Below are 17,705 nucleotides of genomic sequence, written 5' to 3'. Positions count from 1 at the left end.
GGCAGTGTCCAGGCAGGCATGGTACTGGAGGAGCTGAGAGTTCTATTGTCTTCATCCAAAGGAAGCCAAGAGCAGACTATTTCCTGGCAGCTAGGAGGAAGGTCTTAAAGCCCACCCCTACAGTGACATACTCCCTCTAACAAGGTCACACCTACCCCAACAAGGCAGCACCTCCTAGTAGTGCCACTCCTGGGCCAAGCATATTCAAACTACCACATTGTACTTCCTGACTCTCATAGGCTTGGTCAAACACATGAGTCTATGGGGCCACACCTAGCCATAGCATAATGTAAAATACATTTAGTCTTACTTCAAAAGTCCATAGTCTAAAATAGTCTCAATAATGTTAAAAGTCCAAAGTCTCTTCTGAGATTCATCCAAACACTTAACTGTAATCTCTTATAAATCAAAATAAAAAAGCAGATTACATACTTCCAACATCACAGGATAGACATTACCATTCCAAAACATCAGAGTGAAATCCTGAATAAAAGCAAGACCAAAGCCAGCTGGAAAACTCCAAACTCTGCAACTCCATGTCTGATTCCAACTTCTTTATGCTTTGTTGACAATTCTCTTTGGCTGCTTCCACTCCTTCTTAGCAGATTTCCTCAGCAGGTATCACATGACTCCAGCCTCCAGGACATTTTGGGGTCTCCAAGGCAACTTCAATGTTATAGCTTTGTGTTCCAATGTCTGGGATCCACTCATGATTTTCTGGGTTCCTCCAAAGGGACCCATCACTTCTCCAGCTCTGTCCTCTGTAGCACTTTAGGCTCTGGTTGACTCCACTCTGCTGCTCCTGCTGTTCCTGGTGGTCATCCCATGGTGCTGGCATCTCTAATATGCTGAGATTTCTCACTACAATTAGGCTTTACCAATACTCTCTCATAGGCTCCCTTTAAGGTTCCCTACTTCAACTTCTTTGCATGATTCCTTCAGGCCTGGGCCATCAACTGCAACTGAAGCTGCACTTTCACCAATGGGCTTCCCTGGCCTCTCACAGTGCCAAGCCTCAGCTGCTCTCCATGACCCTTCATGCCTCCAAAGCCAGTACCACCTGGTGATTTTTATACATTACCACGTCCGGCTACCAGTATGAGGTACAGCCTTGGCTATCTCTGGAACACAGCTTCTTTCTGCTCTCAGAAAACACTTCCCAGAAGATTTCACCTCAGTGATGCTGGTCTCTTCTTAATCACCATTAATTTCTTAGCTCCAGCTAACCAGCATCATTTGTCCCAATAGTCCCTTCTATTCTTGACTTTAAAGCCAGAGCCACATGGCCGAAGCTGCCGAGTTCTGTTGCTTGCTGGAGTTGAAAGATGGGTCCCTTGTTCTATGACATTATCACCAACCTTCTGTTTTTCAACTTTTTCACTGCCTACCGTGGCTGTCCTGGAACTTACTCTGTAGATTAGGCTGGCCTTGAACTCAGAGATCCTCCAGTCTTTGCCTCCAGAATGCTGGAATTAAATGTGTGTGCCATCACTGCCCAGCTATCTATCCTCATGTCTTCAACCTCCTCCTCCTCCTTTTTTGTTTTTGTTTTTTCGAGACAGGGTTTCTCTGTGTAGCCCTGGCTATATCCTGGAACTCACTCCGTAGACCTGGCTGGCCTTGAACTCAGAAATTCGATTGCCTCTGCTTCCCAAATGCTGGGATTAAAGGTGTGTGCCACCACCACCCAGCTATCCTCATTTCTTAATGCTGGTCTTACAGGCATGTACTACCAAACCCAGCTTCTAGAACTTCCTTTTCAGGCTTAACAATAGACTATGCAGATGTAGCTCACTGGTAGAGACTTGGTTGGACTTGAGGCCTTAGCGCTACAAAGATACTGCACATCCTCATGTAGTGGTGCACGCCTTTAATCCCAGCACTTGGGTGGCAGAGGCAGGCAGATTTCTGAGAGTTCGAGGCCAGCCTGGTCTACATAGGGAATTCCAGGACAGCCAGAGGTACATAATGAGATCCTGCCTCTTAACAAAAACCAAACACTGGGTAATATCCTATTCCTATGTGAAGTCATTCGGGTTGCTTTCAGTTAGCTATTATAAATAATGACATACAAGTATATCAGAATCGGTGTTTTCTATTCATTGGTTATACACCTAGACGCGAGATTGTCTGATCACGTGGTAACTATCATGAGTTTTCTTCAATATTTTCTAGAGAATGCAGCCTTTCCTACTAAATGCCCTCAAGAATTTTCTTGTCTTAACACCTGTAACCATCCACAAAAAAAATTGCCTCCGATTCTTTTCTGCTGTTCTCGTGCTGCGGCAGCAAAGTCGTTAAAAGGGCATCCCTTTAATTCCAGGTCCGGAGGCTGAGGAAAGTGATCTTCCGTAAGTTCGAGGCCAGCCTAGTCTACATAGCGAGTTCCCTAGTTATGTTTCTCCCCAGACAGGAATATATAGTGAGACCCTATATATTCAAACAAACAAATTGATAAAAGGAATTCCTGGGTCTAGGGGAAACTGTTACCAACCTATCTTCTCCAAGTCTTCCATGGAACCCCCAGAGGTGGAAATGAGGCGCAGGAATTGGTACAGAAGCCAGATAGCCGCCACTTCCGGGCGCTTCAAGATGACGGTTTTCCTCATTCCGCGCATGCGCCCTCCCAGGGTTGCCGGGGCGACGGCGCCTTGAAACCTCCAAGTCCACGAAGAGTGAAGTTCGGCGTTCTCTCGTCCCCGCCCTCGGGAAACAGTCGCGCGGCGATGACGTCGAGGGGGTCTGGCTAGGCGTCGCGGACTCCGGCGATGGAGGAAAAAGAGCAGCTGCGGCGGCAGATACGCCTCCTGCAGGGTGAGCGGGCCGCGGGCGGGTCGTGCGTTCACTTGTTTCTTGGGATCGCCGTAGACCCTCTCAGAAGCGGGTGCTGTCGGTTGCGGTCTCCCGATGGTCGTCATGGGTGGGCACCGGAGCGGCGGAGGCGGGTGCGGCCCGCGGGTGACAGACCCGTCAGGTTTCTGGGCGAGTGAGCGGGCCGGGCCCACCTGAGAGGGCTGTCAGGAGACGACAGCACGGTGGTCTACCCGCGCGTGGTCGCGTCAGCCGACCTCCAGGCTCGGCTGGCTCGGAAGCGTTTCTCTTCCGCTGCCGTTGAGTGCCTCTGGCTCGATCCAGGCACAGCACCCCCTGTACACAGGGCTGACGACCCAGGCACCAGATTCTCCAGCGTCAAATTTTTAGACCCTAGTTGGTCTTTATAAGCGTTCATTTCGTTTCCAAAGTTTTCCCCCACACACGCATGTGCTAAGGAGAGTCCAGGTGGCCTGCCTTACGTGGGGCTACTTCTTGGGTTTCCCTAACACCCGACCTGAGGTGTCTGGCAGGATTTGAGGGTTGAGGCAGGCCGTGTATGTATGGGTAGGGTGGGGTGCAGGGGTTGGTTATTGGGGACCCAGCGAACCTGCTTGCGTTCCTTCTCTCTTCCTCCAGGGCTTTATGAGTCACTTCATTGGAAAATCCTTGTGGTGGTGGTATCAGGTGTTTTCTGTAGGAGATGATGTTAGCTGTTGGTCGTCAGTGGGTGTATTGTGTTGGTTTTTTGTTTGTTTGTTTGTTTGTTTTATTTCTGTCTGTCAAGTACTGGGTTAGAGAAGTGTCCATGTTGAGAAGATTACTATGGTGCAGCCCTGCATTTTTCCCATGAGTGTGTAAACCACAGGGCCTCAGTGGAACACTTGGCCTGTTCTTATCCAGGCACCACAGGTTTCTGGTCCCTGACTGTTTTTTTTTTTTTTTTTGTATAGGGAGGGATACTTGCTCTAAACACATTGTAGACCTAGTAGGCCCATGAATAGAAGTCATACCACAAAAGCTGCCATCTTCAGGATACGCTGGCCACATAGTAATGAAGTAATACTGATGGAGAAGTGCTCATAGAATTGACAAGCCTAGAGATTTCGGACTGAACTTTATGTGGCTTCCAGTCACTTAGGGCTGCTCTCAAGTCCACAAAGGGCTCAAGAAGGCGAGTGGGTCTGGGGTATTAGGGTAGGGGTAGTTAGTAGTCTTCATTGTTGCTGTTTTTATTCACATCTCCTAGGTAACTGAGCCTGTGATTCTGCCTTCTTAGGTCTGATTGACGACTATAAAACCCTCCACGGCAATGGCCCTGCCCTGGGCAACTCATCAACTACTCGGTGGCAGTCATCCATGTTCCAGGGTGGCAGGACCTTTGGCTCCCGCTACTCCCGTCGGAGGGGCTTCTCCTCACACCATGGCCCATCATGGCGCAAGAAATACTCCCTTGTGAATCAGCCTCTGGAATCTTCTGAGCCTGCCAGTGATCATGCTTTGCAGGCATCCCTCAGGTCTGAGGATAGCCAGCATCCTGAACCCCAGCAGTACATCCTGGAGAGACAGGTCCAGCTCAGTCCAGATCAGAATATGGTTATTAAAATCAAGCCACCATCAAAGTCAGGCTCCATCAATGTTTCAGGGGTCCAGCGGGGGTCCTTGGAAGACTGTAATGTCCCCTCTTGGAGTAACCAAAGACCCCAAGGAAGTGAGGTTGAGGTCCCTGGTGGACATCTGCAGCCTGCAAGGCCAGGAAGAACCAAGGTGGGTTACAATGTGGACGACCCTCTCTTGGTCTGCCAGAAGGAGCCTGGCAAGCCTCGGGTAGTGAAGTCTGTGGGCAGGGTTAGCGACAGCTCTCCTGAGCACCGGCGGACAGTCAGTGAAAGTGAAGTTGCTATCAAGGCACACTTCCCATCCTCTTTCCTGCCCCCACGCAGTGCTGTGGCTCTGTGCCGGAAGGTCGGCCCTCATTCTGTCAGCTATTCTGAGCAGTTCATCAGAGACCAAAGAGCAAATACTGGCCACACAGACCAGCCAGCTTCCTTGGGGTCCATGGTGGCTTCTGTCAGACCAGCAACGGGAGCCAGGCAGGTCAGGGAGGCCTCACTGCTAGTGTCCTGTCGAACCAACAAGTTTCGGAAAAACAACTACAAATGGGTAGCTGCCTCAGAAAAGAGCCCACGGATCACTCGGAGAGCCCTCAGTCCCAGAGCAACAATGGAGAGTGTGAACAAGGCTGCTTTTGGTACAGTTGGAAAGACAGAGAAGCCACAGCCTAAAACTGACCCAGAGGCAAGGCCTGAGAAACTGGCCACAGCATCCAAGTCTGGACCCTCTCCCAGCAAGTACAAGTGGAAGGCTTCCAGCCCGTCTGCTTCTTCCTCCTCCTCTTTCCGTTGGCAGTCTGAGGCTGGCAGCAAGGACCCTCCTTCTCAGCTCTCCCCAGTCCTATCTAGGCCCCCATCAGGGGATAGACCAGCAGGGGGACCCAGCAGTTTGAAGCCCCTCTTTGGAGAGCCACAGCTCTCAGCTTACAAAGTGAAGAGCCGTACCAAGATTATCAGGAGGCGGGGCAATACCAGGTGTGCTCTCTTACAGTGTCCTGTCTAGGTGTGTGGGGTGGGGCTCATTAAGTGGTTTTGGTTTCTGCATTAGGGAATTTGGACCTTAGCTCATGCTCCCTTCCTGGTTTCCAGGTTGGGGAAAAAGAAGGCCCCTGTTGGGTCTATTCCTCACCACTGAGGTGTGACCTAAGCTGAGAGCCTTGAGTGTGGTTTTGGGTCATGCTTCATGGGAACGAGGCTGGAAGTACTGTTGTCATATAGAGATGTGTCAGGTAAAGATTGAATGATTCAGGGGCTTGCATGGGGGCCCAGTTGGGTTGGAGAGGCAAGAGCTCTGGCACTAGTAATGTCGACAGGCCCATCCTTTCTTCTCTTGGTGAGAAACTAGGTTATTTCAGGTAGTTTCCCTTCTAGGTGGGCAGGGTTCAAAAACATATGGTACCATGCCAGGTTAGGTGCTTGGGAGCAGCACCCGGTTCTGTCCAGTATGTAGCAGTAGGTGATTGGTGCATGGCTGGCCTGGCCAGATCAGTGGGTTGTGTGTCTGAGCTGTGGGTGGTGGACTAGGTGCTGGGCCCTGTCAGGTGTGCCTGGACTTTTCCTGCTCTGTTTTTACTCGAGGACTTTAGGTTTCAGGAAGTCAGGCTTTGTGGGGCACTCTGCCGGTCCAGACAGAAGGATTCACCATCATGCTGTGTGGGGTGACTGAAGGGATAGCAGTACTGCAGTCCCAGGCTTCCCTGCCTTGTGCTGGGTTGCCACCTTCCAAGTGTGCCGAGCTGCTGGGTGTCCAGTGCTGCAAAGGAAGCAGACTGATTTCACATCCCAGCTGGCTCTTTGCTGATGGCCAAGGGACCAGGCCAAGCTACTGGTTTATCAGCACACACCACTGAGGTCCTTACCCTTGCATGCTTTCAGCAGACTGTAAGATGGCATCCTAGCCCAGAGTCTATGGTCAGGGGTCAGAAACTTCACATCAGCCACTGATGGCAAAGGTATTGCCTGCTTACCAGGCAGAGGGCCTGCCTGTGCCATGAGACAATGTTCTTCCAAAAGACATTTACTGCCCTTGCCATAAATCCCCCTAAGGAAGTTCTTCCTGCTGTCTTAATTTGGTCTTTGGCTCTCTATATGCTCACTTCTGGCTTTGTGCTTCAGACATGTGCTGTCTGTAGTTATCTGAGCCTGGGTGCCATGCTCACTGTGCCTAGAGAATAGATTTCTTCTTATCATACTGGTGCTTTCCTCTATTGTGGGACCCTCAGAGGGGCATTTGTAGCATCTTGAAGATGTGTTTGGGAGATGGCATGCAAGCCTGATGGCAGCTCCTTCTCAGGAACGCTGTCCTTCTCCATCACCTTTTCCTGTAGTCTTGTACTAAAATCTGTACTAAAAGTCCATTTGGCTTGGAGAAGGGCTGGGGCAGGGGCAGGGGCAGGGGCAAGGTCTGAAACCACTCTGTTCTGTTTTACTCAGAGAACATTGCACCCTGTGCTGTCTCCAGTTGATGAAGGTGCTTGGGCAGATCTACCCAGTGAGCCTGTTGGTCATTTTTTTGTGTTTTATCTTCATAGCCTTCCTGGAGACAAGAAGAACAGCCCCCCAACTGCCACCACCAGCAAAACCCATCTTAACCAGCGTCGGAGACAGGCCCTGCGGGGGAAGAGCAGCCCTGTTCTAAGGAAGACTCCCCAAAAGGGTCTGATGCAGGCCAACAGGCACCGGCTGTGCTGCATACCATCCAGCCGGAGCCACCTCTCCACCAAGGAAGGTACGGCAGAGGAAAGCTCTAGGCACTGGCTGAGGGTGGGCTGCACTCTGCTGGGATGATTAGGAGCCATGTTAGGAGGGTGGGATACGGGACCCAAGTGAAAGGCTAGAGAGGGGTGGGCGGAAGGTCTGCTAGTGTTGTTGTCTGGCAGAGCGTGAGGAAGGACTATGGGCTCCTTACTGCAGCCCTCTAGGATAGCACCACTTGCTTGTGTCTGTGGGCTAGAGTCTATGGACAGACATATCAACTGGGAACAGCAAAGAAAAGATTGTCTCCTGCTGGTAGTGGCTGTCACAGTGTCTTCCAGCCCCACAGGTTGCCAGGGAAGAGTGAAGGGTGAGAGGTCTTGAGTTCAGTGGCTCTACCTGTGGTGCCTTGAATGTGTTAGGGGGCTATTGAAACTGTTTGTGGTGTCTCCACTCCGGGTGGAGGAATGAATGGATAGCCTCTAATTATAGACAGATGTGATGACTGCATAGTGCCCTGGTATTTCTGTTGCAGGAAGGGTTCTGGGGAGTCTCTCTATCCATTATTCACCTGCTTATCCACCAAGCATGTGATGGGCACCTTGGGCCAGGAATTGTCCTGCTGGTTCCTGGGGATACTTAGCCACATTCTAGTGGAGACGAATGGCAGCCTGAGCCCTTATCAATAGCCTAGACAGTTGGCTTTGGGTGGTGAAGGTGTCCTGAGGACAAGAAAGCAGAGGTATATAGTTATGGGCTACGGGGAGAGTGTCAACACTAGGCAGGCATTAGGAGTACTTCTTGAGGAGACTTGAGTGAGGAGAGGAAATAGCGCTCAGCCGTGCAGGTGAAGGCACTGGTGGATCACAGAGCAGGAGGAGGACCATACAGCCAATGTGCTATACAGGATCAGAAAGGGGGTTACCCTAGTGGAAAGGGAACTAGGTAATGGGGGAAGCTCTTCTATGCCACAGTAAGGAAAAGGGAATAAGTTCTGTGTTTCAGGGAAGGATAAAAGAGGGAGCCAGGAGACAGCTTGTGTTGCTGCTCTCAGGAATATCAGGTGACAGGGTTGAGCTAGCAGGCTGTAGTAGATAGTGAGTCAGGATGGCTAGCACGCAGAGCCCTGTGTGTGAGCTCAAGGGAGGATCATCATCTAAGTAGCAAACGAGTTGTGAAACAGGAGATACTGACTGGGTAGCATACTACTCAGGTAGAGGTTCCAGAGACTACTACTCTCGACTACTCTAAATAGGCGGAGATCACAGGGTGGGCTGTGTACAGGAGGCGGGAGGAGATGAGAGTGACAGTGGTAATTCCTCTGGACTGGAGCCTGGATGAATTTGGCTTGCTGTAGGAACCAGCTTGTGGTTTCCTCAGCTTCCTCTGAGCAAGGCTTACTGTCTGCCTCTTTCCTTGCTTGTCTAAGTATTCCAGCCTGAATGATGTTCAAAGCTCTGGCCAGTTTGTTTGATTCCCTGGGCTGGAGTCCTGCCCTATTGCTGATTGGAGCTTTTCTCTCTCCAAGTGGATGCAGCCCCCAAGCTTCTGTGGCTGTTAGAGTCAGCGTCTCCCTGTACATGGGGTCAGTGGATAGGGGCTGCCCCTTAAGCTGGTGCTTAGAGTCTTCTCTTTCTCCTTCCCTCCAAGAAAACACTTAGCCCTAGTTCCAGATTTTCCTTGGTGCCAGTATCCTGGTGCCTAGACTTTGTGTGCTAAGGAATTGGGTGAGCCTAGCTGCTCTGGCCAGCCCCTTCCTTCCTCCAGGTCTCTACTCAGCCCTACTGTGTTGCCTAGCAGCCAGCAGAGGGCACACTTGCCCCTCTTATTCCCTCCATCCACCTTTTTCTGGTAATTGATTGCCTAATTTCCTCTTTATGTGAAAGAAAGCAGATATCAAGTAATTTGCAGCAATAACCTGCTAATGCTGGGCCAGTATCGAAACTCCCCTGTTCATTTCAAGTGGCAGATAAAACACTAATACATAATTATCCTTGCAAATTGGATTGTTTTAAATAACCAAAAGGCTACGGCCAGAAGAAAGCGATCCCATCTCCCTTGAGTTACTCTTGCAGCGTAATTGCCGCGTTCAATCAATTTCCCTGGCGTTAGAAATTCCATCACAATCAACATTAAGCTTTATTCATTGTGATGGCTAAGAGCCGGGCCATTTCTCCTCTTTTTCTTAACTGGCAAAATTAATCAGGGAAAAGATTTTAAACATTTACCCGTGCGAAAGAGGTCAGTGCTGCCACTATATTGCTCAGCAGATAAGGGGGCTAATAAAAAGAAAATTGAATTACTAATGATCACCAGGAACCGAGTATATAAAACCTGGCAACCGCCAGTTCAGGAGAAGGAGAATCAATTTTCTTGGGACAAGGTGCGCTCATTTTTTATTTTGGCGCGTATTATCAGCAATTTAATTTGAGAGCGCATAAACAGGAGGAAACAGTTAGGGAATAATGAGCCTGGAGGTGTAAAGTGCCGCAGGATATATGCTGTACACAATTTATTTGGCACAACAGATAATCGCTTTAATTGAATTCAAAACTGCATTGTTCAGCAGCCATGGGGCTGCTCAGGCCTGGGGACTGAGAGTTTCAGGAAGGTTCCAGTCTGATGTAGTGTCTCTCTTCTGGTCAGCCTTTGGTTATGGGGTGGCATGAGCTCCCAAGAGAGCCCTGAGGTGGTCAAGGAGGCATGTGTGCTTGGTCTGCCTCCCGTGGACAAATGTTAGGAAAGGCATCTGGAGAGAGGAAATGAACCTTTACAGATGTGGCGATTGGTAGTTAGCATGTGATGTTCTTTCTCTGGTTGGTGTGGGGATATGGGACCTGGGAGGCTTGGAGTGAGCTCCCAGGCTTACTCACATAAGGCATGGCCGAGGCCTAGTATGTGACTTGGCTCCCTGAGCTGTGTGCATGGGTGGTTTAATCTGATATAGCACCTGCTGCTCTAGCTTAGGTAGCAGCTTAGTACCAGTAAGTTATGGGCTTCTAACCAATAGCCTTTTGGAAGCATTAGCTGTCCACTGCTAAGAGCGAGCCATTGTAGGTAGACAGGCTGTGTGTCATCACCTCTCAGAGCTAGTCTTGGAGAGAAAGACCCTCCTCTTTTATCTGCCCATGGTGGATATGTGGCCATTGCCTGTCCTTTTCTTCCTATAACTATGTTAAAGTTTTGGTCTTGGGGCTTAGTTAAAAACATTACTGCTTTTGCAGTACTCAAGTTTAGTTCACAACTGCTTATAACTTTGTCTCCAGGGGATCAGTCACCCTCTTGTGGACTCCATGCATATGTACATGCATGAACACATACCCACATATGGACACACATACAGAGACTATTTAAAATAAAATGTTTTTAAAAACAAGGCTAGGACAGTGGCTTAGCAGTTAAGAGGATGTACTGTTCTTCTAGAGTACTCCACTTTGATTCCCAGCACCCGAGTCAGGTGGCTCACAACTGTCTATAACTCCTGTTCTAGGGAAATCTTGACACCCCCAGCTTCCATGGACACCCATACTCAAGTGCGTGCGCGCGCGCGCGCGCACACACACACACACACACACACACACACACACACATACACACACACACACACACTGTTAAAAATAAAATGAATTGGCAGGGTGTGGTGGTATACACCTTTAGTCATAGTACTCTAGATGCAAAGGCAGGTGGTGGATCTCTGAGTTCAAGGTCAGTCTCTTCTACAGGGTCAGTTCTAGGATAGCCAGGGCTGTACAGAGAAACCCTGTCTTGAAAAAAACAAAAATAAATAAATAAATAAATAAATAAATAAATAAAATGAATTATATAAAAATAATAAAATAAAATTTAAAAATCTTTTCAACAAACCTTGGCCTTGCCCTGGAAATAGAGCCTTCTTAGGTAAAGGATTCATTATGTAGGTTCTGGGCTAGGGCTTGTTAGAGGGCTGGATAATAAGGACTAGGTGAATTTTCACTGTGATTTCATGTAGACTGAGACCTACCAGCCTCCTAGGCTTTTACATGAGCCTCCTGGGGAAGTTACTTACCTCTAGTACAGAGTTCTTTGGCTTGTGGCAGGAACCATCCCTCAGTTCACTGTGGGATCTGTGCTATGAAGGAACCACTGTTAATGCTTATAGGGAAGAAACAGAGTGACCACTCATTTTGGGTCACTGGCATAAAAATAAAGAAGGGTCATGCCCCTTGTCTGGCCACGGATCACTCAGATGAAGGTCCTCTTGTCCTGCCTAGGGTGAGAGTCTGCTGGGATGGGTGTTCATTCCCACATTCAATGGCTTGTAAGGAAGTGCTCAGGGAGTCTTCCTCATATGAGCTCTATTAGCTTCACGCATCCTGCTACAAACTCGGTAGCTCTTTTGCCATCCTCAGCCTAGGATTGGTACCAGTCTAAGGCTGGGAACCCCTGAGATGTTCAGTGTTCTCTGAGAGCTGACCCTATCCCCCTAGCCATCCTGAAAGCAGCCTCCCCAGAGTTCTGGCCAGTCTTTCTTGGTCAGACACCTTCACGCTGTGGTAGGACAGCTTCTCCATTGTCCCCACTGGCTGTATAGACAAATGCTTTCAAGCCTGCTGACCCGATTTTGTGTGCTTTTAGGCCCTGCCTGGCAGCTTCAGTCTTTGACCTCTTGCATTTCCCGTTCTGACAGAGTTCCTAAGTAGGCTATTTTTGGTATATATGGGTCATTTCAGAATCATGTTGTTGTTGTTGTTGTGTTTTATCTGTTGTGGGGAAGGGGCTGCTTGCCAGGTGGTTTTGGGCATGGAGGAAACCTATCCACATTTCTCCTGTACTCACAGCTTCACACTTAGTTTGTCCACTCATCTGGGATACTGGGGATTGAACTCAGGCCCTTGAGCACACCTAAGCACATGCTCTCCCACTGAGCTCTGTCTTCAGTTCTCTTTTTTACCTTTTTTTTATTTGTTTTTTTTTTTTTTTTTTTTTTTTTTTTTTTTTTTTTTTTTTAAAGATTTATTTATTATTATAAATGAGTGCACTGTAGCTATCTTTGGACCACTAGAAGAGAGCATCAGATTTCATTATGAGTGGTTGTGAGCCACCATGTGGTTGCTGGGATTTGAACTCACGACCTTCGGAAGAGCAGTCAGTGCTCTTGCCTGCTGAGCCATCTTACCAGCACTCTACTTTTTCTTTTTTTTTTAGATTTATTTATTTATTTTTTATGTGAGTACATTGTTGCTGTCTTCAGACACTCCAGAAGCCAAAAGAGGGCATCTGATCCCATTACAGGTGATTGTGAGCCACCATGTGGTTGCTGGGACTTGAACTCAGGACCTCTGGAAGAGCAGCGGATGCTCTTAACCACTGAGCCATCTCTCCAGCCCTCTTTTTGACTTTTTATTTTTAGACAGAGTGTTACTAAGTTTTTCAGTGTGGCCTTGGACTCAACACTGTAACCCAGAGAGGCCTTGAATTGTGATCTGCTTCAGCTTCCTGGGTAGCTGGGACTAGTTACCTTTCTTACTTCATCCTATTTCTTTTATTTTGGTTTTTTGAGACAGGGTTTCTCTGTATAGCCCTGGCTGTCCTGGAACTCACTCTGTAGACCAGGCTGGCCTTGAACTCAGAAATCCGCCTGCCTCTGCCTCTCATGTGCTGGGATTAAAGGCGTGCGCCACCATCGCCTGGCATCCTATTTCTTTTTAAAGCCTAGGCTCTGTATGCAGCCTAGGCTAACTATGTAGTTAAGGATGTTCTTGAAGCTCCTGCCTCTGCCTCCCAGTGCTGGGATTATAGGCATGAGCCACCATCCTGACTTTCACTTCTCCTCTTGTGCCAAAATATGATGGGGATCTTGCCTGTGATCAAGCCTGCCTTCTGTCTGCCTAGGTTTTGTCCTTTAAAAGCTTGCCCTTTTTTGAAAGTCTCACTCCTTCTGGGCCAGGACTTGTTCATTCATGGGCCAGATCCTACCCTTCTCAGACAAATCCCACCTGTTCTGGCCAGACACTAGACTTGGCCCCTTCAATAGGCCTTGCCTCTGAAGGCTTTGCCCATCTCCAGCCAGACGATTCTTTTCTATGAGTAGGCCCCACCGACTCTGGCTAGCCAAACCTCTATACTCTATATCTACCTACTTTTTTGCAGTGTGGTCCTCTTCCTTCAAATATCTAGGCCCCCCGTCTTCATTCAGGCAACTGCTAAGTGCCCATGGTCAGCCTTACAAGCCTATCTGCTTTAAGAGCACCATAAGCACCGTGGCATTCCCGCTTCCTGCTTCATTTCTGCAGTGTGTGGATTTCTGTGTTAACTGTCTGTATTGCCTCACTAGAAAGGTCCTGTAGGAGGGCTTTGTCCTACTCTTGTCACACAGATGTGAGTCTCTTGGTGCAGAGCCAGAGGAAGGAAGCTTATTCCATTGCAGAAGCACTGTTTGGGACAGGGTCCCCTTCTGCAGAATATTCTGGGTGAAGGTTGTTCTCTCTAATTCTGTCACCACATGTGTTAGAAGCCAATTCCTGGCTTCAACCCAAAGCTTTTATTGGGTGAGCAAGCCCTGCTGGTCGGGGGATACTTGTTTCATCTGACTTAAGCTGGGTAGGGGCTTGGTCAGTATGTGGGCAGAAAGGTGTTCATCATGGTGGGTTTTTTTTTTTTAAAGATTTATTTATTATTATATGTAAGTACACTGTAGCTGTCTTCAGACATACCAGAAGAGGGTGTCAGATCTCATTACAGATGGTTGTGAGCCACCATGTGGTTGCTGGGATTTGAACTCAGTCAGTGCTCTTAACCACTGAGCCATCTCTCCAGCCCCCCATGGTGTGTTTGAATGCCTGTTGAGAGCAGCACTGCTCATTGGGAGATCTCAGGTCCTTCCAATGCCCAGGATTCTTGGAGAATAATTATATTCAGCATCTGAGGATAAGAGTCTGAAAAGGACTGACCTGTGAGGAGAAACAACAGGCCTGCCTGTTGGGATATTATTCCTGCCCTGTGCCAAGTGTTCCTGGTGGGTGGGAGCCAGTAGTGGCATGCTAGAAGGGTCCATGAACACCCCGTAACACCGGCTGGCTGTGGAATGGCATTGTCTCACCACTTGTGCCACTCTGTGCCTCACACTGTGAGAGGGCAGTTGGGGAAGTCTGGGAGCAGGAGGATTGGGAGATGAAAATGCTCACAGGCTGGCTGTACAGCAGCAATGTGATCTGCAGTCTCTCAGGTACCCAGTCCTCCGCTTGGTCCTGAGCCATGTGGCCTCTGGGGAGCTGACTTCCAGCAGAGTTGAGCCAGAGAGCAGAGACTGGTAGCACAAAGTTATAAGTGCCAGTTTGGTTGTGACAGCATCCTTCCCTACCTGACCTAGGCTTGGGCAGTAGCTCTTGGTGGTCTTGGCTGGCTGCCTTCTTCAATGCAGCCCAGGGCAGGGAAGCAGAGAGCTTCAATCAGGACCCCAAGTTAGACAGCAAGGATGCATGCTGCTTCCTCTCTAGTCATAACTATAGCTGAGGCCGCAGATGCTATGGCAAGGGTTTTGGAAGTGCATTGGAGCCTCAGGTACTTGTTGGGGTACACAGGGTGGCTTGTTGTACCTGGTGGGAAAGGGCTCAGGGCCAGGGATCTGGATAAGAGGCCAGGCTTGATAGACATCCTTTATTGGTGGGTGCTGGGAGCAACCACATCTGGTATTCAAGTTTTAGAATTTGCCTGAGATATGGTACACATAAAGTACACATCCTCTTTATGCTGGTTGGTGCCATTGTCTCGCTGAGGAGTTTGGATCTTCTGTGTTCTTTGCACTACTGTGTGTGTGTGTGTGTGTGTGTGTGTGTGTGTGTTTATTTAATATATCTGTAAAATCAGAATTGACTGGCCCCAGGGTCTCTATGCAGATCGAGGAGCTGGAGCCTTTGGGTGTTTCAGACCAGTGTGGTATTGCCCTGTGCTGTGTGGTGGCTGCTGCCACTGCCACTGCCTGGGAAGCCCTACTCAGTGCCTCGGGGGTCTGCCATCCATTGTTGCTCACTGGTATGCAGCTGGACTGTTCGATTTTACTATAGCTACGGCAAACACTGTTAAAGGGCATGAGAACAGTTAAATCTGGAGTCCTGCTTTCATAAGGGAAAAAAGAAAATGCTGAATTAGGCTCTGAGAAAGGCATCCGCAGCGATCCTTGGATCTTGCATAAATTATCAGGCACGCTGGAGGCCTCCAATTTTACGTTTGTTGCAACCATGCTAATTAATTATTCCACAAGAATTGGCATGAACACACATGTGTGTGCTACTCCTGGTGAGCTTGCCCGTTCTGACTCCTGGCTTGGGGAGGGTGGTGGTATCAGAGTGGCTGGAGCTTGTATCTTTAAGATGGCAGGTGTCCGCTCTGGCTTAGGACAGTTTGGCTAGCCTTTGTAAATGGAAGTGAGAGTAGTCTTCTTTTGTCACTTTCCTCCTGGTGAAAGAATTGCCTTTCTTCTCTATGTCCTGACTGACTTTTAATCAAATACTGCACCTTGACCACTGAACATGGACTCAAGAGATTAGTTTCATACTAGGTTTTGTGCTGCAGAGTTAAGCTTTGTCCAGCTGCCTCTTGCTGGGTTGTCAGGGCCCACAGAAGCCGAGGACTCCCTTGAAGTTATGTTACTGAGTACCCAGGAGTTTTCTCAGAGAACATGGCATAAGAACTGTCCTAGATGCTATCCCCATGGCCTGGTCTGTCCTCAAGCAGAGTTGGCAAGGCCTACAGCAAGTAGCATGTGGATACAGTTTAGAATAATCACTGCTTGTTTTGTACCTGGCCATGGGTGGGTGCCAGCTGTAGGCAAACACCCCTTAAATGGAGTTAGAACCAATCTGTGGTGGGTCGCAGGGATCAGGACATAGTGACAGAGTTAGGTGGGCCAAGAAAGGAGCCTATCCCCAAACCCGTGTTATGAGTGTGGGATAGTCAGGGGTCAGGACACAGCCCATGAGCAAGCCTTAGAGTATGGCTCTCCTGTGCTGGGCTGTGCCCTGATCGTGGGCCTTCCAAGAGCCTCTTTTTGTTGGCTAGTCCTCAGGTGGTTGGTGGTCTTAAGAATGTACTGAATCTCACTGTAATGGGGCAGGTACTCTGTGAGCCCAGAGCACACCCCTCTGGTTGGGAGAGGCTCTTTTTTTTTTTTTTTTTCCCAAGACAGAGTTTCTCTGTGTAGCCCTGGCTGTCCTGGAACTCACTCTGTAGACCAGGCTGACCTTGAACTCAGAAATCCACCTGCCTCTGCCTCCCAAGTGCTGGGATTAAAGGCATGCGCCACCACCGTGCGGCTTGGGAGAGGCTCTTAATGAGCTCCACGCAGCTTGTTCCTATGAGGGCTGCTTTGCCTGTGGCACTATGTCTACACTAGGTCCCTGCCCAATATTGCTTCTTATGGCATTTGGGGCTAGAACCTAGGTATCCTGCATGGATTTGGCAGACAATGTTGTATGGATTCAGACAACCCTCTGAATCCCCAAGTCACATGATGGAGAACATTATTGGCACAGTGTGCCAGAGAACCTGGTTTGGGTCACCGGTTCATGATTTAGGCTGCTCAAGGGCTCTTCAGGTCTCCTTTTCCATCAGTGGGGAGAACCTTCCCTCTGGAACCACGCAGAGCTAGGGGCATGGTGCTCAGGGACATGAGCCCCATGGAATGATGCTGGAAGCTGCCTGCCTTAGAAGGGTGTGCTTATGATGGGCTTGAGAGCATTCCATGAGGAATTTTTTTCCTGCTTAAGACAGCTGAGCATGGAAAGCAGCTGGGTAGCTGGGACACAGTGTTCTTGGGTAGGCAGGGTTTCCTCTTGGCCTCTTGCCAGGGAGCCTTCCTGGTTTGCCTCTACTCAGTGAAAGGGCCTGACCTGGTCCCTCTGGTCAAGGACACTAAATAGAAAGGGTGTTATTCCTGCAGAATCCCACTGGGCCTCCAGGGCAGCACCCTAGCCAGGGCTGACTGAGGAGGACAAGCAGGCCTGTGGGGGATAGGAGATGCCTGCTGTGGGTTCTGGGCTAGGGAGCTGAATGGGGAGCCCATCTCCCTCCATAAGCTAGCCTTGTAGAAAGGAGCAGGTATGGTTGCATGGAGCTAGAGATCAGGCTGCCATTGCTGCTTGAGGGATGCACAGAGACCCTATTTGACACCTCTGCTGGAACCTAACAATGAAATTTAGCCAGGGTGTCTGAGTTTGACATGAGCAGCCAACTGGCTGGGCAAGGAGGTCTGGGCCTTAGGACTCACAGCTATGTCTAGGTCTCTCTTTCTCTCTCTCTCTTTTAAAGATTTATTTATTTGTTTCATGTATTTGCGTACACTGTGGCACTTTCAGACACACCAGAAGAGGGCATCAGATCCCCATTACAGATGGTTGTGAACCACCATGTATTGCTGGGAATTGAACTCAGGACCTCTGGAAGAGCAGTCAGTACTTTTAACCACTGAGCCATCTCTCTAGCCCCTGTGTCTAGGTCTCTAAGAATATGCGCAGAGGCAGGCGAATTTCCAAGTTCGAGGCCAGTCTACAGAGTGAGTACCAGGACAGCCGGGGCTACAGAGAGAAATCCTGTCTCGAAAAACCAAAAAAA

The 17,705-nt window shown here is 49.1% G+C and overlaps 1 protein-coding gene across 2 annotated transcripts in view; it reads left to right on the top strand.

Moving 5' to 3' along the window:
* Positions 1 to 2,686: 2,686 nt before the first annotated feature.
* Zc3h3 (zinc finger CCCH-type containing 3) overlaps positions 2,687 to 17,705 on the top strand; it is an 88,341-nt gene continuing 73,322 nt past the window's right edge. The window contains exons 1-3 of one of the 2 annotated variants that reach the window (XM_031346421.1): positions 2,687 to 2,814; positions 4,091 to 5,399; positions 6,956 to 7,152. In XM_031346421.1, the coding sequence (XP_031202281.1) occupies positions 2,769 to 2,814; positions 4,091 to 5,399; positions 6,956 to 7,152 (1,552 nt within the window). In that variant the 5' untranslated portion in view covers positions 2,687 to 2,768. Of the gene's footprint in view, positions 2,815 to 4,060; positions 5,400 to 6,955; positions 7,153 to 17,705 lie in introns of both variants that reach the window. The other variant, XM_031346422.1, reaches the window with a different exon arrangement.

This window comes from Mastomys coucha, unplaced genomic scaffold, assembly GCF_008632895.1.
Source record: "Mastomys coucha isolate ucsf_1 unplaced genomic scaffold, UCSF_Mcou_1 pScaffold11, whole genome shotgun sequence".
NCBI lineage: Eukaryota > Metazoa > Chordata > Mammalia > Rodentia > Muridae > Mastomys > Mastomys coucha.
Note: the sequence above shows the minus strand (reverse complement) of the source record. Positions and strands in the feature narration are given on the sequence as shown.